The 27,663-nt window shown below is 41.7% G+C and overlaps 1 protein-coding gene across 2 annotated transcripts in view; it reads right to left on the minus strand.

The window, feature by feature from the left end:
• The window catches only part of LOC138945929 (retinoblastoma-associated protein-like), a 71,114-nt gene extending 43,764 nt beyond the window's left edge, over positions 1 to 27,350 (minus strand). For both annotated transcript variants that reach the window (XM_070317449.1, XM_070317448.1), the window contains exons 1-17: positions 27,183 to 27,350; positions 24,598 to 24,757; positions 23,149 to 23,204; positions 20,226 to 20,321; positions 18,872 to 19,003; positions 16,038 to 16,091; positions 14,870 to 14,952; positions 12,698 to 12,808; positions 11,872 to 11,966; positions 11,376 to 11,444; positions 10,373 to 10,482; positions 10,035 to 10,091; positions 9,479 to 9,566; positions 8,415 to 8,585; positions 7,960 to 8,074; positions 5,789 to 5,940; positions 5,125 to 5,175 (exon numbers count right to left, since the gene is read on the minus strand). In XM_070317449.1, coding sequence (XP_070173550.1) covers positions 5,125 to 5,175; positions 5,789 to 5,940; positions 7,960 to 8,074; positions 8,415 to 8,585; positions 9,479 to 9,566; positions 10,035 to 10,091; positions 10,373 to 10,482; positions 11,376 to 11,444; positions 11,872 to 11,966; positions 12,698 to 12,808; positions 14,870 to 14,952; positions 16,038 to 16,091; positions 18,872 to 19,003; positions 20,226 to 20,321; positions 23,149 to 23,204; positions 24,598 to 24,757; positions 27,183 to 27,238 — 1,656 coding nt within the window. In that variant the 5' untranslated portion in view covers positions 27,239 to 27,350. The remainder of the gene's footprint in view (positions 1 to 5,124; positions 5,176 to 5,788; positions 5,941 to 7,959; positions 8,075 to 8,414; positions 8,586 to 9,478; positions 9,567 to 10,034; positions 10,092 to 10,372; positions 10,483 to 11,375; positions 11,445 to 11,871; positions 11,967 to 12,697; positions 12,809 to 14,869; positions 14,953 to 16,037; positions 16,092 to 18,871; positions 19,004 to 20,225; positions 20,322 to 23,148; positions 23,205 to 24,597; positions 24,758 to 27,182) is intronic.
• Positions 27,351 to 27,663: the final 313 nt, after the last annotated feature.

The raw sequence follows: 27,663 nt of genomic DNA on the forward strand, positions 1-27,663 counted from the left end.
GGATGCACCTCAAGGCTTCCACTGGAACAACACCCAGACTACAGTGCATCCTGTTGTTGCGACCTACAAATGCAAGCAGGCTGGGTGTGATCTGGTAACTACTGACTCCATAGTGTTTGTGAGCGACGACCTCACTCATGATCACCATGGAGTGCAACACTACATGTCAAAGACAGTTGAGATGCTGCTGGCAGATAATCTAGTTTTCACCCGAGTCATCGCATTCTCTGACGGCGCCCCCACCCAGTACAAGAACAGAATTGGGTTCGTTGATTGCAGCTTTGCACAGTCTGACATGGGCGTCAAGACGGAACGCCATTTCTTTGGCAGCAGGCATGGCAAAGGTCCCTGTGACCGCGAAACAGGGGTCATTAAAAAGTCGGTGAACAGAGCTGCTGCGGCAGGAAGGGCCGAGGTACCCTCACCGAAGACCTTCTACGACTTTTGTACCAAGAGCTTGAGTCTTCCGCGTGCAGGAACGGATGAGCACAGCCACATCAAACGTCGGTTTGTGTATGTGCCTGCAGAAGATGTGAACAGGCACAGGCCAGAGCGGACAGGGACAAAGCCACTGAAGAACACCCAGAGACTTCACTGCGTGAAGGGAATCCAACCTTTCGTGGTTGCAACACGAGAGCGCTCTTGTTTTTGCCAGGGCTGCCAAGAAGATGCTGACTGTGAAAATGCTGAAATTGCTGGAGACTGGAACGTGTCGCGACTTGCACCTCCAAGACGGAGACAAGCACGGGCAGACCAGCCAACGGCCCCCGGACACGCTTCGCCTGTGCAGCTACCACAGCAGCCAGCTGCACCCGTACACCTGCCAGATCAGCCAGCTACGCCCGGACACCTGCCACATCAGCCAGCTACGCCCGGACACCAGCCAGATCAACCAGCGACGCCCGTGCACCTGCCACATCAGCCCGGACACCTGCCACATCAGCCAGCTACGCCCGGACACCAGCCAGATCAACCAGCGACGCCCGTACACCTGCCAGATCAGCCAACAACGCCCGGACACCAGCCAGATCAGCCAGCTACGCCCGTACACCTGCCACATCAGCCAGCTACGCCCGCACACCTGCCACATCGCCGCTTGGGAAATGGTTTTAGAAAGAAGAAAAAAAATCGTTTTACATGTCTAAACGACATCTTATTATCATTTTTACATGAAGTCAAGTTTTGACTAAATGTTTTAACGTAGAGGAGAGAATCGAGACGAGGGTCGTGGTGTATGTGTGTGTGTGTGTCTGTGTGTAGAGCGATTCAGACCAAACTACTGTACCGAGCTTTATGAAATTTGACATGAGAGTTCCTGGGTATGATATCCCCATAGTTTTTTTTCATTTTTTTGATAAATGTCTTTGATGACGTCATATCCGGCTTTTCATGAAAGTTGAGGCGGCACTGTCACGCCCTCATTTTTTAACCAAATTGGTTGAAATTTTGGTCAAGTAATTTTCGACGAAGCCCGGACTTCGGTATTGCATTTCAGCTTGGTGGCGTACAAATTAATTAATGACTTTGGTCATTAAAAATCTAAAAATTGTAAAAAAAATATTTTTTTTATAAAACGATCCACATTTACGTTTATCTTATTCTCCATCATTTGCTGATTCCAAAAACATATAAATATGTTATATTTGGATTAAAAACAAGCTCTGAAAATTAAATATATAAAAATTATTATCAAAATTAATTTGTCGAAATCAATTTAAAAACACTTTCACCTTATTCCTTGTCGGTTTCTGATTCCAAAAACATATAGATATGATATGTTTGGATTAAAAACACGCTCTGAAAGTTAAAACGAAGAGAGGTACAGAAAAGCGTGCTATCATTCTCAGCGCAACTACTACCCCGCTCTTCTTGTCAATTTCACTGCCTTTGCCGTGAGCAGTGGACTGACGATGCTACGAGTATACGGTCTTGCTGCGTTGCATTGCGTTCAGTTTCATTCTGTGAGTTCGACAGCTACTTGACTAAATGTTGTATTTTCGCCTTACGCGACTTGTTATGATTTCGCCGTACGCTCGTTCTTGCGGACCCATCCCGATACCCTCCAAATGCCTGCGCCCCACAAGGGAGCGCTCCTATTGGCCGGTGCCCCACTGGGGGCCGGAGCACAGGCGACGTCTAAAAATAGCATAAGCACCCAACCACCATACCCCAACTTCTCTCCTGTCTGGTGTGACGTATCCACAGCCCCCCGACCTTCACCCCAGCCTAACAGAGCGGACGGGCTTAAAATTTACAGAGCCGCTAAACAAAATCCTAAACTGGTCCATCCCCCCCCCCCCCCCACCTCCCTGTGCGTACAGTGGGTACGCGTCCCTGTCCCCCACCTCCCCCACTCCACCCCCACCCCAGAAGGAAGGGGGTTCGTGTCTTGAGACGTCATACCTACCATACCTCAACACTCTCTTCTATTATTAGGTGTGCGCGCCCGCCAGCACCCCCCGCCGGGAGCGAAGGGCCTTCCCCCACCCCCCCCCCCCCTCTCCCTTCCCTGCTCCACCTGGGGGGAGGGTTGCTGTGCACCGCACACCAAACACCCACATAAAACGAGACGTACCTCACCACCATACCCGGTACCCACCCAACGGGAGCGACGGGCCCCCTCCCTGCAACCTCATCCCCCCCCCTCCCCTCCCCGCCTCTTCTGGTGGGTGGGTCACTGAGCACCGCACACCAAGACTCAACCAAATTATGACACCCGATGAAAAACTAAAACTAATCTACTAGATTAGTGGACTGGGTGGCCGAGTGGTAACGCACTTGCGCTCGGAATCGAGAGGTTGCGTGTTCGACCCTGGGTCGGGCCGCTATTTTCTCCCCCCTTTCCTAACCTAGATGGTGGGTTCAAGTGCTAGTCTTTCGGATGAGACGAAAAACCGAGGTCCCTTCGTGTACACTATATTGGGGTGTGCACGTTAAAGATCCCACGATTGACAAAAGGGTCTTTCCTGGCAAAATTGTATAGGCATAGATAAAAATGTCCATCAAATACCCGTGTGACTTGGAATAAAGGCCGCGAAAGGTGAACATTCGCCTAACAGGCTTGAGGTTTGCTGGTCGATGTGAATGCGTGATATATTGTGTAAAAAATTCCATCTCACACGGCATAAAGCGCTTTGAACTTCGGATAAGGCGCTATATAAATAAAGAGAATAATAGATTATCCGTACATAAACAAGCCCTAAAAGGACTCATGTCCACTCTTACCAATCCTCTTATTTTTTTATTTTTTTTTTGAGGGTGCGAATGACAGAACGAAAGATCTATGTTGTATATATATGTTATATGTGTAAAGGCAAGGCAACCTCTGCGCTCTATGTACATATGAAAATTGCTGCGGCATACCAACTTCAAATTGAAGAAATTGGACTTTTAAATTTTTTATCAGAGTGGCTCTGAAATTTTATCAATTTTTTACACCACAAATTTGGAAATAATAAAGAAACCAAAACCTCTTTTAATCCCCCCTCCCCTACAAAGTGTCCATACCACAAACAGAAAGAACATTTTACAACCAACCCTTTTACCAAACTACTTTTAACCTTCAAACAACCCCAACCCATCATCCTACGCCCACCTCCCCCCCCCCCCCCACTATAGCGAATAAACAAATCATGTCCCAATATAGGTCATAGATACCTGAGAGGACGTTAAGCCTCAAAGTCAGTCAGTCAGCCCAGATGGGGGCCCGGTAGCTCAGTTGGTAGAGTTTTTCGTTTCATGCTAAGTCACTGTATAATGTTCCCCCATGTAATGCATATCAGAATGTTTGTCTCGAGTTTTACTTTTTATGTGTATGATATATACGTTTGCCGATCATCTCAGTTTGGAGAGTTTTGTTATTTTCTGCGCCGAATAAGTTTCAGTGCCTTCGCTAGAACCGTTATTTTTCTATCCCATTAAATAAATGTCGATTTTTACGTAATGTTACTTGTTGTGATGGAAAGTTAAAGGTCGTAGCTTTAATTTGATGTATTGGTTGTTAGAATTAGCTATGTTCCTTTTTTGTCAACTGAGTGTAAAGGTATTGCGAGAAACATAGACTGATTCTGTGTTTCCAGCCGTATTCAGGCCGAATTTTCCCCTGCTAGCCAGTTCATTCCAATAAAATATGCGGCCAACTTGAATGCATTATCATAAAATATGTTGAAACAGTGTTGCCTCAATGTGTGTGGATGCATTGGAATGTCTTGGTGTCTACGTTATGCGCGTACATAAGATAATATTTGATATAACAAAATATTAACGGAAAACCGTTACAGCGACCATTTTCTGTTTCGTTTTGCTCTTAGTACTGAAACGAATACAGATGAGGGTTTCTGTCATTGTTCTGTAAAATCTGGGGAGGCTGCTACCTAAGGTGTTAGATTTATTGCACATCAACTGCAGCTACCCGGCAAAAACACCATCCAGAACCACGATCCAATATGGCGGTCACTCTCTTTTACACGCTAGATCAGCCTGACTGCCCGGTGGATTTACACGGAATGGGTATGCCCTGTAAGTTAAGATACCAAACAAACTCTCTGGAGTAAAAAATCTGAAATATCGTTCAGTTTAAGTCACCGTTTCCACGGTTGAAAGTGAGTCATACCATCAAAAACGCCATTCTGAGGGTAGGCGTGGTCAATGACCTGTGACGTCATAGTACAATATTGCTCAAATCCAGGAACAACGGTTTTGAGAAGAAGAAATGCAGATCTTTGAATACACATAAGTCTGTGACCCAAACACGGCTGTTAAACACCTGATCAATAGCACTGAAGACATGTCTTTAACTTGTTGGGTATACCTGTAAGAGCAGAAGAATTTGAGTAACCAACACAGAAAGACTGTCAAAGTCTGGACCGCTTGTTTCTTTTTGCGTTTTTCGCCGTTTTGCATCCTACAGACTCTAAGCAACAGTACTATATCACTTAGAGTGCATTCTCTTGCACTTTATTTTTGACCGTCTGTGCAACACTTCAGTGACCCATGATCTGAGCTGTTCACATATATAATATTTATGGTATTAGCGAGTAAGAGATAGAGAGGGAGAGAGGGAGGGAGTACATAGGTATTCCAATATTGGTGAAAGGGTTAACTCTGTGAAACAATCCTTCTTACCTCTTTCCAAGCCAGCGACTCCAGAATTCTGTATTCTATGTTCTGGAGATGCTGCAAAACAGAAAGAAAAAAAATCATAATACTTGGAACCTAAAAAAAACACAGCTAAAACTAGGAGCGATTATTTGTTTCAAGAAACCGTTCATCAGCCACAAAGCAATCATGGCTTGTTTATGTACCAGACAACTTATAAATAGGAGAGAAAGAAAGAAAAGACAGAAAAAAAGAACTCACAGCAAAAATGTATTTTTTACAAGTAAAATGACTATTTCTAAGAATACTCACCTCAATTTAACAGCAAAAATCAACTTGTAGAAACAAACAGTGCAAAAAATGATTGCGATAACGTTTCTCACAGTGGATCACAGAGACGCTATCAACAACTTTATAAGAAAAATTGTATACTAATAAATTTCCAATCAACCAATCAATCAATCAAGTATACTAATATATTTCTAACCAACCAACCAACCAACCAACCAACCAATCAATCAATCAAGTATACTATATTTCTAACCAACTAACTAACCAACCAATCAATCAATCAATCAATCAATCAACCAACCAATCAATCAATCAACCAACCAACCAATCACATTTTCAAAAACACAACTTTTTTTTATCACTCAATCAATGGATCACAGAGCGTAAAACAAATACAAACCTTGACCACATCATTTGGAAGCCTTGGCTCAGCGTATATAAAGCTCTCCAGCACTTTGGAAAAGTCGTAGGCTTGGATGTTCATTGTCTCCAGTATCCATGGAAACGCAAACGGAGAGTCTTCACTGTCGCCGCCATTCACTGCATAGCTTCCTGAAAAAAAACATACAAATTAAAAACAGTTTTTCCAAAATATGAACCAGACAAGGTACAACAAAAAGAAAAACAGATTCGTGGAGGATATGTTACAGGCTGCATAGTTTGTAATCGTTGTTTTTTTTGTTTTTTGTTTTCCTTTTCATAAATTGTGTAATACAGGGTAGGGGTCAAGCGGGTCATGATTGCAGGCAAACGTATCACTTTGACACGCTACAAAGATCGTAAAAATGCGGACAGTTGTGGAGGAAATTCATCTCTCAACATGATCATTGAATCAGAATTATTCGCGGAAGCATTATATAATCACAAGAAGGGCAAAGCCCACACGACTCACATGCTGAACAGACCTTGATCTTTCTTTCAGAATAATTTTACAATAAAACTGAGAAAAACAATATTTATTCAGTAAAGAAAATAATTACAGAAAACTAATGCCATTGTGAGTTGCACATTCAGTAATTGCATCCAAGTTATGGTGCATACTGTGTCAAAAGGTTCTCCATCCTAAAATGCTAATCGCTGGTCATTAGGGGATCGAGTCGAACAAGGAACGTCAGTTCTTCGACTTCTCTCTAGTCTGGCGCCTGTTTTCTCTTTTTTGACAAATATCAGTTTAACTCAAACTGACCTGGAACTTGAAGATATGTAACCTAATGTGAGTTATTATGAAAATATAATGTATTTCCCTCACACATATGTAGTTTTGGAAGAGTTATTTTCAATAGTTCAAGGTCAAGGTCACTTCAAAATATATACATTTTAACTTTGAATGACCCTGTGACCTTGACCTTGAAGTGAGGTCAAGTTGCCAAACATGTTTCTGAAGATCTAATGTATTTCCCTCACACATATGTAGTTTTGGAAGAGTTATTTTCAATAGTTCAAGGTCAAGGTCACTTCAAAATATATACATTTCAACTTTGAAGGACCCTGTGACCTTGACCTTGAAGTGAGGTCAAGTTACCAAACATGTTTCTGAAGATCTTGTAACCATACACCATCAGGCCACAATTGGTGTTGATAGACTTAATAGTGTCCAAGAAATATACAATGTTAAAGGTTTCACAGACGGACGGGGGGGACGGACGCCCGGACGCCCGGAAGGACAGGCGGACGATGTCGGTGAGTATATAGACTCACTTTTGTAAGTATAATGTATTTCCCTCACACATATGTAGATTTGGAAGAGTTACCTTCCATAGTTCAAGGTCAAGGTCACTTCAAACTATGTATACAATCCAACTTTAAAGGACCCTTGCGACCTTGACCTTGAAGCAAGGTCAACCAAACTGCATGGTGTCCAAAGATAGGGCTTACATTGCCCTGTATAGCATACATAGCTAAGGTTGTCATTCTCGATAACTTCAGAAAAAAATGCGAAAATGTAAAAAATGGTCGTTTTTAAGACAACAATTACGGCCCCTGTGACCTTGAACTTGAAGTGAGGTCAAGTTGCCGCACATGTCTTTTGAGATCTTGTAACCATACACCATCAGGCCACATCAGGTGTTGATAGACTTACTAGTGTCCAAGAAATATCCAACGTTAAAGTTTTCGGACGGACGGACGGACGGACGGACGGACGGACGGACGACTCGGGTGAGTACATAGACTCACTTTTGCTTCGCATGTGAGTCAAAAATTAACATTGATCACTTAGATAGTGTTGAAAGGGTTGTTTGGATAAAGCTCCTTCGCAAAAGTTTCTTTTCCCCCCTACTGTACAGTATTGGCGTTAACCGGTAATTACCGGTATTTTACCGGTTGAAATGAGAAAATACCGGAAAATAATTGGCTGCCGGTATAACCTACCGGTTGATTTTTAGAACTACCGTTTTTTTCGCTGGTAAAACAACAAAACCAGTACTCTGAGTTGGACTCTTACTGGTTCCAATGACCAGCCTACCTTTTTTTCTGGATAGTTTTCATCATAAAAGTTTGTGTACCAGTTTGAACAAATATTAGCGCCATCACTGCTGTATATGCATAACATGGGCACCCAAAAAGACTCACTGGTCAAGCCGTACGCCACTAGCACCACTTCCAGAGAACAGGCCAGCAGCGACGTGTGGAAATTGTCTTTGTTCAACAAGGTGTCCAGCACTGGTACTGACAGTCGCTTGCTGTCCTGAATACAACATTCAAACACAAAATGCTTGGATGAATAAACAAGGATGGCACACACACACACACATATATACACGCACACACAACACACACACACACTCCCCCTCTCTGACTTGGACACAAAAACTGAAGATTCCAATATATGACCAAGGACAAATTTAGAAAATTTCAAAAAGGCCACCTAAGTTAAATGAATAATACATAGATATTTAATTCAGGAGCCAATGAAATGTAGGTTTTTACCCCAAAAAATTGTAAATACATTTCACACAAGGTGATCACACACAACCACAACAGGGCACGCTACAAACACCAAGGCAGCATAGTACAGAGACACTTACATTGTTCAAGAGAAGCTCCATCATTCTGTAGTACAACTTGACGCCCAGAGTAAACCTGGGGTCAGCGACAGACTGGTACGGAGATGTCGCTGTCTCGAAGTTGCTCACAAACAGTGCTCGCATTCTTCTCACACGGTCTGCAATGGCTTCCACAGGGTTGTTGGTGCAGATCTGAAACATCAGGATAGTGGGATACAATGCAATACAATACAATACAAATACAATATAATACAATAATACTTTATGATCTCAAAAGAAAAATTACATTGTGGCTGAACACATAATACCATTAAAACGCATCAATATTATCATTATTTATTTTATTATGGTGAGCTTATATAGCGCGAACCACAATTAACTGTGCTCTCCGCGCTTTACATATTAATTTCTGCCGTGTGAAATGGAATTTTTTTACAGACAGACAGACAAACAAACATTTTTCGTCTCATCCGAAAGACTAGCACTTGAACCCACCATCTAGGTTAGGAAAGGGGGGAGAAAATAGCGGCCTGACCCAGGGTCGAACACGCAACCTCTCGATTCCGAGCGCAAGTGCGTTACCACTCGGCCACCCAGTCCCATTATATATAAACAACAATTACACACACACACAGACAGCAATGGAACTTGATAAATGGAACAGCAATTTTTTAATAATATTTTTCTTGCCCTGCCTTGCTGGATCTAAAAGCATAACTTACTGTGCACCAAAAACAGATATTTAAAAAAAAATCATCACACAGAAAAAGAAATGGTGAAATACGGACACCTCGAATGAACATTTTCTGACTGGACACAGGAAAAGAAAATAATAGATTAAGTACAGAACACACGGCAGGATTTCGCATATTATCACTAGGCGCAGAAAATGTGTGCACAAAAACACACACACAAAAAGGGAAAGGCAACCTAAAAATTTATTTTAAAATAATCGAAAAAAACACCAGTAAAGTGACACTAAATACTGCAGGAAGGGTGAACATTGGGGATCCTGAAGTTTGACAACAAACCTCATACAAGGCTAATTCCGGAGACTGCCTAAAAATCAAGCAAAGAACACACACCTGGAAGTAGTCTTTCAACTTTTGACTGGGCTCGTCTGTGGCGGAGGCGAGTGTGTTCTTGAGCTGTTGTATCGAGTTCAGTGTGGCTCTGCAATCATGAAACGCGCAAATGTAGACCTGTTTACCCCCAAATGTTGACAAGAGAAATGGTCAAGCCAAAAAATAGTAATCTGATGACCAAAATAGTAACCCAGTGGTTACAAACGCCAACATTGGCAAGACAAACCTAATTTAAAGCACATTTGAAAATCGTAGTCTGGACTCAAATGGAGTATTTTTCCCCAAAAATCCTAAAAAAGTCATAAATTACTCCAAAATAGTAAGGGTAAACAGGTCTGCACAGGTTAATAACTCCTGTTAACAGTCATGTCCTCAAGTCAATGCATAATCAGACATGCAATTATAAACTGTAAAATTTACAACAAAAACAAGTACAAAAATGTTAATAAAAAAAAGATGCACAATCATGCAATCTTGTAATTGATGTCAAGAATGGTCTCTGCAGCTTTGAAAAAAAATGTCATGCCATATGATAAATTTACTATTCATTTAATACCTGACAGGTGTCATGGGCGGTTGTTCGGTCTGCTGCCCAGTGTTGGTTGGTGTGTTGCTGCAAAATAAAAACAATACATCTTGGTAACAATAAACAACAAACAAACATAAAATACAAAAATTTCAAACAATTAAAATAAATTTTAAAAAACTTAACTTTCTCAGTTACACTACATGATTCCCTTTGCTACGAAAAAGGTGCAAGGTGGCATAAAAACCGGGAGGATAGACCAGTCCATCATTTCTTTTCTGATATTTTCACATTAAAACTAGCAAAAGCACAGAAAATTATATGTTAATTGTATGTTAATTAATGTGCACTCTGATGCTAGCGCCTACCTGCGGGATGTGGACGGCGAAACGATGGGGTCTTTGGTAAGGAATAACACTTCATTGATGTCACCATCGCTTGCGTGTTGCTTGAGGTAGCCTTCCTCCAGTCGGTCCAGCTGCCAAGAAACAAAGCTAATCACCTCAGCATTAAACTCACACACAAAATAATGAACTAACAAAGAGAGGTAATCGCTTAAACTCATTGTCTCCCAGGTACGGATATATCCGTACCCACTCATATGGCTCTATCTGACCAGGTACGGATATATCCGCTCAGACTGTTAGCTTCAGTCGCTTCCTGTAACGTCCGTCTAACGACTGCATTCCAGCGTACTGATACACAGTTACTACACAGTTACTACAATTCTGAGTGACCTGCTGCAGCACAGCTGGTCTCGGCTAAAAAAAACTCGGTCAACATAGGTGGGGTAGAAAGTGTTAACCACAGACAACAGTGAGAGCTGTGTGAATAACCAGTCCTCCGGCATCTGACAGAATAAGGAGGAATGTATCGATTGAACATTGGAATTTTCTTCTTTGAGCCATGTGACGTCAGAGTCCGACAAAAACACATATTTAGGCGGCTAGCCGAGACTACCAAAGAGTGCATGTTTGTGCCAATTCAATCGTAAAAAAATAAAAGGAATTTTAATTAAAATCTATCGATACAAATTTTAGTCATTCAGTCTCGGAGGAACACTGTCCATCTCAGTCTGTGTAAAATGTCATGTTTGGTCAAAAATACAAATAATGTATATTGATATGAATAAGCAATTTTCGTCCCTTCATCTTCTTCTTTTTTGTTCATGGGCTTAGACTCCCACGTTCACTCATGTTTTTAGTACGAGTGGATTTTTACGTATATGACCGCGAGTACAATTTGCTCTCTGGCTAGTAAATTATGCGAAGTACTAGCCAAAGGCCAGTGCCCTATTGTGTGGACTTTTAGTGCTGTACATGATACATCCACAGCATGACAACAATACTGCAACAGCAGGACTATACCTACATCTAATTCCCCATCGCTGTTCACTTCTTGGAAGAAGGGCTCCATACAGTTTGTGCACAGATTCTCTGTCTGAAAAAAAAGATCACAACATTAGATAACATTACAAAAGGTCTCAGGTGGGTTTTTTTTAACATATTTCATGGCAAGCGAAAATAACATGTTTCCTCTAGCAGTAGCATCCATTTACCATAAACTCCCAAGCTGCTGGACGCTTCAGTTTTAAACAAAAATTTATGAATTGCGTCAGTCCATATGACAAGCCAAAATAACAGGTATTCTCACATAATTATTCCCTTACAACCAGGCAAGACACACACGCACACACACACACAAACAACATGAAAGCAAGTCAGTAAGTGTTCGCAGTTTTAAAAGAAAAATCAGAAAACTCTAATTCTGGACAAACATCTTCTAACCAATAAAACTTCCTGCAAAATATGATGGACTTCACTATTAGCAAATCTGACGTAGGGCGTCAATCAAATTCATGTTTTACCTCCTCCTGATTGGCCCCAAACTGCTGACAAATTTTTGCTAGCATCGGCATTGTGCCATATTCTGCAGTATGCAGGCATCCAATGCGTATCACATCTGAAAGAGAAACAGCATAATTAAATTTGTTGCCCACCATTAGATCATTAAAAACTATATGGCCTGAAAGCATGCCCCCCCAATTTTAAAAAAGAGAGTAAAATTGTTTCATTGTCTCAGGAAAGATCTCTGAAGGTTTGAAAATGCTGGAAATCTGCTAATACTAAAATGTGAAAAATGCACATGCCAACATTTTGCATATAACATTTTTGCTTAATTAACAGTCGTAATCATTTAACAATTGCCTGTACACCCTCAAGTCAAACATGACACCAGTTTTTTTCTCTCTTAAAATTTCAAGATACTAACTGATATGCACTGAAATATTCCACTCCTTAACCCCCCCCCCCCCCCCCCCCCCACATTTTCTGCACCTGAATCTTAAAATTGTAAAAGTTGATCAAGAAATAAAGATTGCTTCAGAGACAATGTTTCCTTTCATTTCCTTTTATCATTCCAACGCAGGGAAATTCTGGTTGTTTCCTCCCACTCCCAGTGGAAAGCTAGCAGCAACAAGAGTTGCGCTACCCAGGTGCATGGGTGTTTAGGTGTAATCAGCCACGTGAACTTATGGCAGATTGACAGAGGTCTTTTAGGTGTCACTGTGGTGACACGGGGGTGGGATATGGATACAGTTTCTGAGTCTGCACATAAAATTGACCTGCGTCCGTCCCATCCGGGATCCAAACCTGTGCCTCAAGGATCACGTCCTTGCACCCTTAGTTGCTTACCATAAGGCGAGTTGAGCAGGAAAGACGGTGTTGTTCGCATCACGTACTCCAGACAACAGAGCAGGACCAGGTAGCCATGCAGAAGGTCAAGGTTGTCGCCCATTACCTGACCTGCACAGGTAAACCCTGTATAACTTAAAGATCTATTTACACACAGATCAGATCTGAAAATGAATACAAGTCTGATCTTAAATAAAGGAAAAAGAAATGCAAATTTTGTTCTTGAAACAAATAGGCGTATACTATAATTTGAAGAGTGCAGTTTGACGGCAACATTTAATCAAAGATAGGTCTGACCCAAACATGCAAGTCAAAGTAACCACTCTTTCAATAAAACAAATGTGTATTTATATGGTGCATATTCCATTATAGCTCTTGGCGCTTTACAATACTAAAAAAAAAAAAAAGTACAAAATACAGACACAACAAACAGTTCTGTGAATAACACAAATACAAGCATATCAAAGTTAACTACCAATTCATAAAACAAGAACTTTAATCTACACAGTAACTGTATGGATTTAACAACAAACAAAAATCACACACACATGCACGGGGCGGGGATGTAGCTCAGTCGGTAGCGCGCTGGATTTGTATCCAGTTGGCCGCTGTCAGCGTGAGTTCGTCTTCACGTTCGGCGAGAGATTTATTTCTCAGTCAACTTTGTGTGCAGACTCTCCTCGGTGTCCGAACACCCCCGTGTGTACACGCAAGCACAAGACCAAGTACGCACGAAAAAGATCCTGTAATCCATGTCAGAGTTCGGTGGGTTATAGAAACACGAAAATACCCAGCATGCTTCCTCCGAAAGCGGCGTATGGCTGCCTAAATGGCGGGGTAAAAACGGTCATACACGTAAAAGCCGTGGGAGTTTCAGCCCATGAACGAACAAACAAACAAACACACACATGCACTAATCAATATGTCATGAAATACATAAACAAAAAGGATTAAAAACTTCAGTATACAATGATTTAGAACACCATCACAAATAAAATGCAAATTTACATTGAAGTAAACACATACAAACAGTGGAAGGGTGGCTCAACTTATATGCCCCCAAAAAATAATAGGTGTGGTTACGGTAACATAGCCTAAACAAGAAGAGCAAACGCTCGATCGAGTCACTTTCGCAGTTCTGAATATTATATGAGGCATCAGATGGACAGGAAGAAATTGCTATTCACAACACAATGAGTCACGTTCACATAAAATTTGAGCCTGGTCACTTTTATAGTTTCCGAGAAAAGCCCAACGTTAAGTTGTGTGTTGCCGAACAGAAAAGGCTAGTTATCTCCCTTGTTTTTCTGATAACGTTCGTAAAAGGCTACAGATGTAAATACTTTGATGTAAAGAATAATCCTACAAAGTTTCAATCACATCCGATGAACTTTGTCAAAGATATAAAATGTCTAATTTTTCCTTTGACGCTGACCTGTGACCTTGAAAAAGGTCAAAGGTCAACGAAACCATCGTTAAAGTGTAGAGGTCATTGGAGGTCACGACTAAACAAAATATGAGCCCGATCGCTTTGATAGTTTCCGAGAAAAGTTTGTCAAAGATATAAAATGTCTAATTTTTCCTTTGACGCTGACCTGTGACCTTGAAAAAGGTCAAAGGTCAACGAAACCATCGTTAAAGTGTAGAGGTCATTGGAGGTCACGACTAAACAAAATATGAGCCCGATCGCTTTGATAGTTTCCGAGAAAAGTCCAACGTTAAGGTGGTGTCTACGGCCGGCCGGCCGGATGGCCGGCCGGACAGACTAACACTGACCGATTACATAGAGTCACTTTTTCTCAAGTGACTCAAAAAATAGGGTAGGAAGGTAGGCAATCACTTTTTTTTTTCAAACTTTTTTTTCTAATGTGTACAAATTAAACCTACTTGACAGGGAAATGAGTGTGCGACTTGGGCGCTTTCGCTTTCATTGCGTTTTCTGCACTCGTTTACTTGTTTTTTGGAGTCTTTTTTTGACAAATGTGTTATAGGGTCGGCCCCCAAAAATAAGGTAGGTCGGGTTATCGTAACCACACCTATTTTTTTTTAGGCCTAATCCTGACATCAGTTCCTTCTCTGCATAATGGTCCAAACAAAGGCTGAATATCTATCTATCCAAACATCCAGCACTGCCATGCACTCAGCGAGTGACAGTGAAACCACATCACTCACTCTTTGCATGGATGAAGAGCAGCCAGCACAGTTTTCTCCTGAATGCCACGCCTTCTGTTTCGGGCAACGATGGAATGTTCTCCCTGAAAAAAAAAAACTCTTGTTACCTACCCCTTCTTATATCATATACATATTCACATAATAAAAATCCAAGTTCACAGCGAAAGTCTCAGGGCTTGGAAACATGAATACACGCATGCAGGAAAAAGAAAAAAAAACATTGGGTAACGCCGTACTGTATGGCAGCTTGCTTTCCCCAGTAAGAAAGCAGCCCCAATTTCCACAGGACTATATAAAATCTTTCTTCTTCTTCTGCGTTCGTGGGCTGAAACTCCCATGTGCACTCGTGGTTTGCACAGGTGGAATTTTACGTGTATGACCATTTTTACCCCGCCATTTAGGCAGCCATACGCCACTTTCGGAGGAAGCGTGCTGAGTATTTTTGTGTTTCTATAACCCACTGAACTCTGACATGGATTACAGGATCTTTTTCGTGAGCACTTGGTCTTGTGCTTGCGTGTACACACAGGGGTGTTTGGACACCGAGGAGAGTCTGCACACAAAGTTGACTCTGAGAAATAAATCTCTCGCCGAACGTGGGGACGAACTCACGCTGACAACGGCCAACTGGATACAAATCCAGCGCGCTACCGACTGAGCTACATCCCCGCCCCATATAAAATCTTATCTCTAACCCTTATCAGTTACATACATAATGATGAAATTCAAAAACATAAACATCTGGACAGTGGGGGAGGCATAGCCGCCAACCCTAGACTTCCAAAACTCCTCAGAGGACATAACGGACACGGTGCAAAAGTGTCTAACGAAGACATTTTTGAAAATTATGCAAAAGGGTGCTATTTGGTAAACTGACAGCGAACAGGTCCTTGAAAAACCATGCCAATTAATCACTGCTAGAACTATTAAAAATTGCATAATTCTTGCAATGATCCGGATTTTCTGGAAATAATATCGCGAAAATCCGCATTATATTGTAAGGGTTGGCAGCTGCGGTGAGAGACGCTGGACATATAAAGCGTTGATAGCAACTAGCTAATCTGTTGGGATCTGCCTGAAGTATTGCCACCCTACAGGTGACATTTCATTAACAAATTACTCTGGTTAAGTCAGAAAACCAACAGTAAACGGTAGCTTAAAATCTCACTCATTTGACTCCAAATGTGGCTTGTCCTCCTCTCTGAACACGCCAGCACACAGCCTGTTGACAAACACAAAACATATTTCTTCAAGGTACTGAACTTGTCAAATCCAGGTGCACGGAGCCCCTGGGGCTTTTAGTCATACCTCAGGCAGCTATCCGTTAGAAGAACTACCAAGTTTCATTGACTTGCACCCAAAGAGTCAAGAACTGCGATTTTTTTACGAATTAATTTCGTACTCGGACCCGGCTGGTCTTGACCTATTTTTGGATCTAAATTTACATCAGGTAGATCACCACATCATGCACAAAAAGACACATCACTAGCAGACTATGTCAGACGTCATCAGGAGTTTGTGTAAAACAAAATGGAGGCCGGAATCACTCAGTTGAATCAAACTCCGACCAAACACCACGTAATAACTAGGTTAATTTATGCACTCGCGTGAACAAGAAACTGTCGAGCTTCACAGATGTCGTCGTTGGGTAGTTTTGGGTTTGTTTTACTACCATAGGAGGATTTTTGAACTGTAAATGCACTCAGCTGCAACAAAAACGCAAAACGAAGGCTGTGAGCTGCACTGTGCCTTTAAGTTGTATATCATTTGCATCAAGTGGGACATGCACACACATTTACAGCTGTGAACAAAATTCCCACCCCCAAAAAATAAAAAATAAGCCATTAATTCACTTCAGCCTGAAATTACTTAGTGTTGTTCTCAGGACGAGGCCTTTGGTCATTTACGCATTTGTTTATGAACTGACGCATTGGTCTGACCCCTGGCCGGTCAAGCGTCCGATAGTGTTCATATGTGAGAGATGTTCTGACAAAACAATGTAGCTCGAACTGACCTATTGCTCTCCGAGTCACGGAACAACACTGATGACATGATCAGCAGTAACACATCCCTGCCTTTAGTATACTGGGGGGTCCACATTTTCGCTTATTTTGCAACCAGATTAGTAGAATGCACACGGCGTTGAGAGCCACATGAATATACAGTCGAAGCTGCCACGACGACCACCTCTCACCTCCATTACCAACCATCCCCATCAGGGTTTTTCCCAATATAATTACCATCAGGGTTTTTCCCAATATAATTACCATCAGGGTTTTTCCCAATATAATTAAGGCAAAAAAATAAATAGTCTGTTTACGGTAACATAGGCCAAAAAATAGGGTCGGTAGGTCGGGATTTTAAAAAAAAAAATTTCTTTCCCAAAAACCATATTTTTAAGTTATTTTGCCAAAAAATAAAAACCTTTTTTTTCTCTCTCCCCCAAATGCCCCCCAAAAGTCTAGGGTCGCGCGAAAAAATAGGGTCGGTCGGGATACCGTAAGGCCAAAAAAAAAAAAATTGTCTGTTTCTGGTCACCCGACCGACCCTAAATTTCGGCGCCGACCCTAAACTTTTTTTTTCCAAACTCAAACATTTTTTTTTTTGTTGTTGTGGTAAAGGACAGGGTGAGAAAATGAACAACAAAAACGTGTGAAAACGAAAGTCCGCTGACGATTTGTAAATGTGTTGAGTGTCTTGTCTCTATGTATAGTGAATCCAGTCTCTTTGCGCGATTTTTAAAGTTAGTTTGGGGGTAAAAAAAAATTTAAAAAAAAAAAAAAATCCCTACCTACCGACCCTATTTTTTTTAGCCATGTTACCAGAAACAGACAATTTTTTGTGTGTGGCCTAAACAGACTATATTTTTGGGGGGGCCTAATATCGTCAGCAACAAAAACTTTTGGTGGGTCTCTTAGTTTTTGTTGTTGTTGACAGGTTTGACTGTAAGTATTTTTTATGGCCAACACTGTATAATCTCTGAAACCCCCCCAAATAATAACAATAATTTTTGTTGGTTAAATGTAGCAAACCAAAGTTTAGTAAGATTATTATATTATCCCCGAGTACGCAGTACTAGGGTCCAACAGACTTTAATTGTGTGTGTGTCTGTCTGTCTATCTGTCTCGACTTAACAGCTTATTGCTGGGAAACTACTGGGCGCAGTTCGTTCAAAAGTTGATACACTAACTTGATAATAGGTCCGATTGATCGTATTAAAACTTCATAATGTTACCTGGGACCTAAATGCCCCAAAAAACACACAAGTTCTTGACGGTTGGACGAATTCAATCGGAGCGACAGCCAGCCATTGAGCTGATAGAACAGCCGAACGCGTGCGTCATGAAAAGCATGCGTATCGCATGCGAGACGATTTGCAAGCCAGCCAGCGGGTGGGGATTAATTTGGTCTCGGCAAAGAAACTACAGTGCAGGTTTGGTCTCGGTGAGACTGAAAGAGAGACAGAGAGCACGAGAGAGAGCGACAGGGACACTGTGTCAGTGATTCAAGGTGGTGGCTTGGTGGCCAAAGGGATCCGGGTTCGATTCCCGGCATGGGCGGTCTATTTTTTAATTTTTTTTTTTAATTCTTGTTTACTATTGTTTATTATGAACGTTTTATTTTACTCTAATAATTTTTTTAATTGTGTAAAATAAATTAAAATTTTTTTTTTAATTCACATGCACAAGACAAAAACTTTCATACTGTGCCAAAGTGATCCGAGTTCGATTCCCGGCATGGGCGGTCTATTTTTTTTTATTTTTTTTAATTCTTGTTTACTTTTATTTATTATGAACGTTTTAATGTTTTATTTTACTCTAATAATTTTTTTAATTGTGTAAAATAATTTTTTTTTTATTTATTTTTTTTAAATCCACGTGCACAAGACAAAAACTTTCATACTGGGGGAGCGAGCCAGTCTAAAGAGTACTCAGGTCCAGCGCCAGCGTTTTTTATATATCATTTACATCAGCTGAACTTTTACAGAACTCATCAACGTACCTGTCAAAGGTGTGAGCCAAAAACGACATGACACAGAAGTTTTTCTCCAACATGGTGAGGTGCTGAGTGACAGCCTCGGAAGGCAGCAACATCTCTTTTACCTGTCGCATCTTCTGTAATAGCTGTTTGACACTGGAAACAAAATATGAAAAACAGACAGAAGATCATACAAATTAAACTTGTAAACGACGGGCGCAGTGGCGTGGTGGTAAGACGTCGGCCTCCTAATCGGGAGGTCGTGAGTTCGAATCCCAGTCGCTGCCGCCTGGTGGGTTAAGAGTGGAGATTTTTCCGATCTCCCAGGTCAACTTATGTGCAGACCTGCTTAGTGACTTAACCCCCTTTGTGTGTACACGCAAGCACAAGACCAAGTGCGCACGGAAAAGATCCTGTAATCCATGTCAGAGTTCGGTGGGTTATGGAAACACGAAAATACTCAGCATGCCTACTCAACGAAAGCGGAGTGAAGCTGACTATGCTCTCAGAGTATAGTGTGGGGAACCCAAATGGGCAAACGAGCTCACACGTAACCAGAAAATTCTGGAACGCTGAAGAAGAAGAAGAACTTGCTGAAAACTGGTACTGTAATTGGTAATTTGTAAATTCTCGCCTTTGTCTATCGAGCGTTGGATTAATTAACTTGTTATGTATTGTCCCGCTGAAAATGTATTATATAACAGAATTATGGGAACAGCAACAACAACACACACACACACGCACACACACACACACACACACACACACACACACATACACGCAGACATTAGTTAAATTGTAATGTAAAAGAAAACAAAATTAAAACTTCATTAAAAAAAAAAAAAAGACCAATGAAGAAGGATATGCTCACCGCCCAAAAAGAAAGAAAAAAAAAAAAAAAAAAAAAAAGACGAAAGAGGCAAAAAAGATGGGTTGAAGCAGCCTTGCATGCAACTGAGGTCAAAAAAAAAAAAAAAAAAAAAAAAGAAGAAGAAGAACTTGTCAACAAAAAGTTTTTCAAAAAAGTCAAAAACATGATACAAGGGGCAAGCTTTCCACATGTGTTTCTTGTCAACATGTTTCAGACACACCCCTCGCTAGTGACTGGCCTTATAATGCCACGTGGAAAAGTTTGCCTCAATAACAGCAAGAGTATTCAGTCTTTAGACATAGAACACTTTATTATCTCAACGAGGAGAAACTCAGATGAGTACACCACAGCGTCGTCCCTCGTGAAGCGCCACCTATCACAACCAATACAAACCTGACAGAGTTACATGTATTTACGAAGCATATTTTTCCCTCACAAATACAGCACATTCAGAGTGTGGATCAGCTGAGGCCTGCCAATGCCATGATACTCCTGCCGATTACTCACCTTGTGTTAGCCGCCTGCAAAAGTTGTGTGATGGTGACGGGAGGGGCGGCTAGGTAGCCGTGTTTCAGCTGAGGATCATGGGGACCATATGGCATTCTGAAATACAGTACAGGCAAGACGGTTAATAGTCAAGGCATTCCTTAATTGATGATTTTTTAGAAATAACTCTGTTGAGTTTGTATAGGTTGTTGAACTGGAAGAGTCGCCTTGTCTTGCAAAACGGCAGACAAAGAATGAAGGGACCAACCACACGCACATGTTTCCGGCAAACCCCTAACTAGTCTTCTTCTTCTGCAATCGTGGGCTGAAACTCCCACGTACACTCGTGTTTTTTTGCACGAGTGGAATTTTACGTGTATGACTGTTTTTTACCCCGCCATTTAGGCAGCCATACGCCGTTTTCGGAGGAAGCATGCTGGGTATTTTCGTGTTTTCTATAACCCACCGAACTCTGACATGGATTACAGGATCTTTTTCGTGTGCACTTGGTCTTGTGCTTGCGTGTACACACGGGGGGTGTTCGGACACCGAGGAGAGTCTGCACACAAAGTTGACTCTGAGAAATAAATCTCTCGCCGAACGTGGGCCCCTCACTAGTGATAGTCCCTTCATTCTTTGTCTGACATTTTGCAAGAAAAGGTCACTCTCCGATATCCCATACAAACCAGAAGGGGTCATTTTTGGAATTTGTCTATTGAGGTCGTAGTTGACTTTGTGAAGACTTTGGCTTTTTACCAAAATTCCATGGGTGTTACTGGGAAAAATCAAAAAACCTGAAAGGCAGGGGTCCAAAATGCTCAAGTTTGAAAGAAAGTTTCTGGACACCGACGAAACCAAATCATAATAAGCAAGATGGCGGCAAATCCAAGGGAGCGAACCGAGAAAGCACGCGAACCGGTGTCAAAAGTCGGATCGGAACCGCTGCTCGTTATTTCAACTTAGCGAAACGAAGCTTTTTTTTTTGTTTTTTTGTTTTTAAAACCCGGAAAACCGGAATTTCCGGCTTCAGATTTTTTCAAAATCCGGAAATCCGGCAAAAGCCGGAAGAGTAACACCCATGAAATTCTGTGCAAAGCTTTGTGCAGCCAGCTTCCCAAAGTACATTTCACGAAATCAATACTGACATGGGAATTGAAACAAGTCGCGTAAGGCGAAAATACAACATTTAGTCAAGCTCAGTCGAACTCACAGAATAAAACTGAACGCATTGCATTTTTTCGCAAGACCGTACACTCGTAGCATCGTCTGTCCACCGCTCTTGGCAAAGGCAGTGAAATTAACAATCCAGAAAAGCGCGGTAGCGGTTGCGCTGAGGAGGATAGCACGCTTTTCTATATCTCTATTCTTTTTAACTCTCTGAATGTGTTTTTAATCCAAACATATCATATCTATATGTTTTTGGAATCAGGAACGGACAAGGAATAAGATGAAATTGTTTTTAAATCGATTTCGGAAATTTAATTTTAATCATAATTTTTATATTTTTAATTTTCAGAGCTTGTTTTTAATCCAAATATAACATATTTATATGTTTTTGGAATCAGAAAATGATGAAGAATACGATAAACGTAATTTTGGATCGTGTTATAAAAAAATTAATTTAATAACAAGTTTCAGATTTTTAATGACCAAAGTCATTAATTAATTTTAAGCCTCCAAGCTGAAATGCAACCCCAAAGTCCGGCCTTGTCAAAGATTGCTTGGCCAAAATTTCGATCAATTTTATTGAAAAATGAAGGTGTGACAGTGCCGCCTCAACTTTTACAAAATGCCGGATATGACATCATCAAAGACATTTATCAAAAAAATGAAAAAAAACGTCTGGGGATATCGTACCCAGGAACTCTCATAAAAAATTTCATAAAGATCGGTCCAGTAGTTTACTCTGAATCGCTCTACACACACACACACACACACCACGACACTCGTCTCGATTCCCCCCTCTATGTTAAAACATTTAGTCAAAACTTGACTAAATGAAAAAAGTAAAAAAGGCTGAACATTTGTGAGTAATAGCAAAGTGGACAGCCCAAAAAACCCAAATGGTACAATTTGGTGTCATATGACCGCCAAGTTTGTCATTAAATTCAGTTTTTAGAACCATTTTTGCCTCCCCCTTTTATTTTTTTGGCGGACAATTTTGCTTTTTCGGCGGAACAAAAAAAAAATACGGCGGAAATTTGCCTTTCGGCGGACAATTCCCATGCCTGGCTATGGTTTTACTGTAAATCTGCAAACAGTGACAACATATGTCCATGCCTTGTTGAACTTTAACTAATTTGACAAAAATGTAACTTGGGCATATTTAAATAAATGTCCCCACAGAAGCACCAGTAGAATAAAACCACTAAAAAGTGCTAGGGGGGTCAAGACACAAAGTAAGTTTCAAATGATGCCAGGCCTGAAAGTGGCGAGTGTTTTACTCGCCATGGCAAGTAAAAACATATAACTGGCGAGTAGAAAAGTTCATCTACTCGCCAAGTGCGAGTAAAATTGCTGAAACAAATTGTTGGTTTGGATAGTAACGTTTGCTCTCTGGCTAATACATTTTCAGAATCACTAGCCAAAGGTGAGTACACATATTGTTGGACATTCAGCGCTGAATGCAACAGTTAACTCAGTCTCTGCTGTAAATTGGTTGATTTAAACTGAAGAAAACAAAGCTTTGCCCATCAAGCAGAGAGTAAAGAGGCTACAACACCGATAAATGGCTTTGTATTAATCAGGCCTGAGAATGAGTAAAAGTGGTTTGGGCGTACTGACGAGAAATTTTTTGCGTTTTAAGCATTTTTAAGGGCACACGGAGGCTCTTTTCTTACACATTTAGAAAAGGACTTGGTCGTATTTACCACGAAAGGTGTATCATTCCCAGGCCTGATGAATGAGAACAATAATCACTGGAATTATCTGCTTCTTAGCTCACCTGGCATCAACGAGGGCCATGTAAAGTGCACAAACAAACATGTCTTTCTGGGACATCTGAAACAGCAAAATCAAATACATTTCATTATTATGCATCTGTCATTGATGCACAGCCACAGGGTAGTGTCACAACTCAATAAATACAAATGGAAGTGCAAATGTCGCCAACCCAGGCATGGGAATTGAAAAAAAGTAAAAGAGGCTGAAATTTTGTAAGAAATAGCGAAGTCGACGGCGCAAAGTGCCCAGCCTTACAAGGGGGGTCTGGGGTCATGCCCCCCCCCCCCCCCCCCCGGATTTTTTTCTCCAAAGAACCCAAATGGTGCAATTTGGTGTCATCTGAGCTCCAAGTTTGCCATTAAATTCAGTTTTTAGAACCATTTTTTCCTCCCCCATTTATTTGTTCGGCGGACACTTTTGCTTTTTCGGCGGAACAAAAAACAATTTCTGCGGCAAGTTGCCTTTCGGCGGACAATTCCCATGCCTGCAACCTTATCACACCATTGTAGTTAGTACAGAACACATATTCACACACTCTTCGCACAGCCCAACCCAGCCTCCCTCACACACACTCTCCGCACAGCCCAACCCAGCCTCCCTCACACACTCTTCGCACAGCCCAGCCTCCCTCACACACACTCTCCGCACAGCCCAACCCAGCCTCCCTCACACACTCTCCGCACAGCCCAACCCAGCCTCCCTCACACACTCTCCACACAGCCCAACCCAGCCTTCCTCACACACACTCTCCGCACAGCCCAACCCAGCCTCCCTCACACACTCTCCACACAGCCCAACCCAGCCTCCCTCACACACACTCTCCGCACAGCCCAACCCAGCCTCCCTCACACACACTCTCCGCACAGCCCAACCCAGCCTTCCTCACACACTCTCTCCACACAGCCCAACCCAGCCTCCCTCACACACTCTCCGCACAGCCCAACCCAGCCTCCCTCACACACACTCTCCGCACAGCCCAACCCAGCCTCCCTCACACACATTCTCCGCACAGCCCAACCCAGCCTCCCTCACACTCTCCGCACAGCCCAACCCAGCCTTCCTCACACACTCTCCGCACAGCCCAACCCAGCCTCCCTCACACTCTCCGCACAGCCCAACCCAGCCTTCCTCACACACACTCTCCGCACAGCCCAACCCAACCTCCCTCACACACTCTCCGCACAGCAAACCCAGCCTCCCTCACACACACTCTCCACACAGCCCAACCCAGCCTTCCTCACACACACTCTCCGCACAGCCCAACCTCCCTCACACACTCTCCGCACAGCCCAACCCAGCCTCCCTCACACACTCTCCGCACAGCCCAACCTCCACGTTAAGCATTATAACACTAAAATCCTATAACTTGAAAAAATTGCAACATAAAAAAAAAACTATCAAAATTTAAACAAACCTAAATTGCAAACATTTCATGTTTTCCAGAACTTACCTCGATTTCTTCTTGTTGGTCAAGTTCGGACAATAATGTCTCAAGCACTCCCTCTGCTTTCTTTTGAATGTCCACTGGCGTCGACAGAGACTTACACATGCTGCTGAATTCTGAGGTTGAGTTGAATAACGGCATGTCGGCTGTACCTTTAGATGCTGACCTAGAACATCAGAGAAATTAACATTGTTAGTAATACTCTGCAGGTATAATTAAGTTAACAAAGCACTGACCGTACTGATCTTATTCTGCATTGACTGGTTGAGTAAATATCTTTTCCCCCTCGCCCTATTGCATTAGGCCTAAAAAAAAATAGGTGTGGTTACGGTAACCCGACCTACCCTATTTTTAGGGGCCGACCCTATAACTTTTTATTACATTTGTCAAAAAATAAAAAATAAATTAAAAAAATTTAAAAAACGAGTGCAGAAAACGCAATGAAAGCGAAAGCGCTCGAGTCGCACACTTATTTCCCTGTCAAGTAGGTTTAATTTGTACACATTAGAAAAAAAAATTAAATTTTTTTTTTTAAGAGGCCATAATCGAATCCGGATTTCCGGCATATACCGCAAGAATCCAACCCATGATAATCCAAACCCATAGATTTCATATGCAGCGCTCTTCCCAGACTCAGAGGACAACAGGTCAGCCGGACCTGGATTGAAAATATCTATCCAAGACCTTATAGTATTTTAGTAATACTAATAGTAATACATGTCAAAACTATTTGAAAGTTGACCAGCCAGGGATCAGAACAGTCAATGTGTCAGATACAAAAATTATGCATCAGTGACCATAGACCAAGGTCACCATAATTATCATTTAGTCACACATTAAGACACATACAGTAAAATGAATAAATAATCCCAACATGATTAAAGGTACTGAACTGGTCAAATCCAGGTGCACGGAGCCCCTGGGGCTTCAGGCAGCTATCCGTTAGAAGAACTACCAAGTTTCATTGACTTGCACCCAAAGAGTCAAGAACTGCGATTTTTTTACGAATTAATTTCGTACTCGGACCCGGCTGGTCTTGACCTATTTTTGGATCTAAATTTACATCAGGTAGATCACCACATCATGCACAAAAAGACAGTCACTAGCAAACTATGTCAGACGTCATCATGAGTTTGTGTAAAACAAAATGGAGGCCGGAATCACTCATTTGAATCGAACTCCGACCAAACACCACGTAATAACTAGGTTAATTTATGCACTCGCGTGAACAAGAAACTGTCGAGCTTCACAGATGTTGTCGTTGGGTAGTTTTGGGTTTGTTTTACTACCATAGGAGGATTTTTGAACTGTAAGTCAAGTGTAAATGCACTCAGCTGCAACAAAAATGCAAAACGAAGGCTGTGAGCTGCACTGTGCCTTTAAATTTCAAATTTACACAACGAATTAATGATTTCTTCTGATTGACTCATTGAGTAATTCCACCACTTCAGCTAAAAAGAATGGTGACTGAGCCACATGGTACACAAACAATACAAACATATTTAAACCATACTAGCTCAGCTGTGCAAAGACTGAGGCATTATGTGCTCTGCACAGCACATGTGGAACATATTTGCTGTCCTACATTAATTTCCACACACAGCAGTTGAACACTGCAACAGTACTTCCTACTTTGGTATTCATTGTCAATACTAATGGTGACCACTGCCTGCTGAACAATGTGTGTGAACTGTGATATCATTAACAGATCTATGTTCAACTGCATTTATACATTATTCATAATACTAATAGCACGCAAAAGCTCAGATGATTTTTATATATCAATGAACAGTGCGCTTGCACACATCCTGGTTGTCCACAGGCGTTAAGTGCTGTACAGTACTACTAAATCTACAAATGTGCACTTTAAAAAAAAAGAATTAAATATAAACAAACGAACAAAAATGTAACCTTAGTTAGTTAGTTCATCTTTAATCTATGCATAAAATAACTGCACACAAATTGCTTGTGCTACCACATCAATGTGAACTGGCTAAAAATACATCACAAGGCATTATCACCTGTGACACAAGCAAAATAAACGCTGAAATAAGTTGCCCTGGTTTGATTCGCACACAACAGCTGACCACACCCCCTCAGTTCCCATTGATTCACCCGCTTCATACATGTATTGATTGAACCCGTTCAATATGTAAAACCAACCAAAATTTGACAAAAGCTCCAGGAGAGAAAAGCTTGCTGGTGGAAAATTACTGAATAACTGTTCAGTGTTCATAATGTATGCACACTCGATTGTGAAGTTTAAGAAGAACCGTGGAAAGCTCGAGCGAAGCTACGCGGAAGGGACTTTCCGTCACGGTTGCGTGCACCTCTTTATTTCGCTTACTATAACTTAGTATCTGGTACATTTTTCAAGCTCAACGCTGCCAACAACAATCCACATATATCTACACATCACATAACTTGAATTGCAGGCAAGAAAGACGCACGGCTAACATTCTTGAGAGGGGGCGGATAGGGTCACACGAACAGCTGAAGGTGTTGAGGTAACGGGATCCGATTGCAGCAGACGCTGCTTGCAAAGCGACCGGCAGAGCGAGGGATTTCTCAACTGACCCCATTTTACTTACGCTTCTTCGGACGTCTCGCCCTTCCTAGGCTGATCCTCTTCCCCTTCATTCGCCATAATAGATGTTCTCCTTTATCGTGGGGATGTTTGATGGGTTGACTTTAGTCCAGAATCAGACTTTAACGCAAAAACTTGACGTCTTTTTTCCACACAAACAAGCCACAGAAATCCCCGCGAAACCACGCGTTGTGCCATGAGGCAGTGTTTTGATTGGTCTTCGTGAATAGAAAACGTCATAACATGCAAATTTTCAGTGTTAAAGGTGACAATTTCGCGCCACAAATGTTCATTTTTGACCATATTGCCGCTCCTGTTGGACGTCGTCTGCTCTTTGGCACCAAAATATAACCCCAAAATGTTTATTTTGATACACCAATTGTCCCATATGATTTGAAGACAAAAGAAGAAAGACAACCTAATTTTAAAATAGCATTAAAACTCTCAGCGTGAGTTCGAAGGAGTGTCTCGAAACATTTATTTTC

The sequence above is a fragment of the Littorina saxatilis genome, linkage group LG13 (genome assembly GCF_037325665.1).
Source record: "Littorina saxatilis isolate snail1 linkage group LG13, US_GU_Lsax_2.0, whole genome shotgun sequence".
Classification (NCBI taxonomy): Eukaryota; Metazoa; Mollusca; class Gastropoda; order Littorinimorpha; family Littorinidae; genus Littorina; species Littorina saxatilis.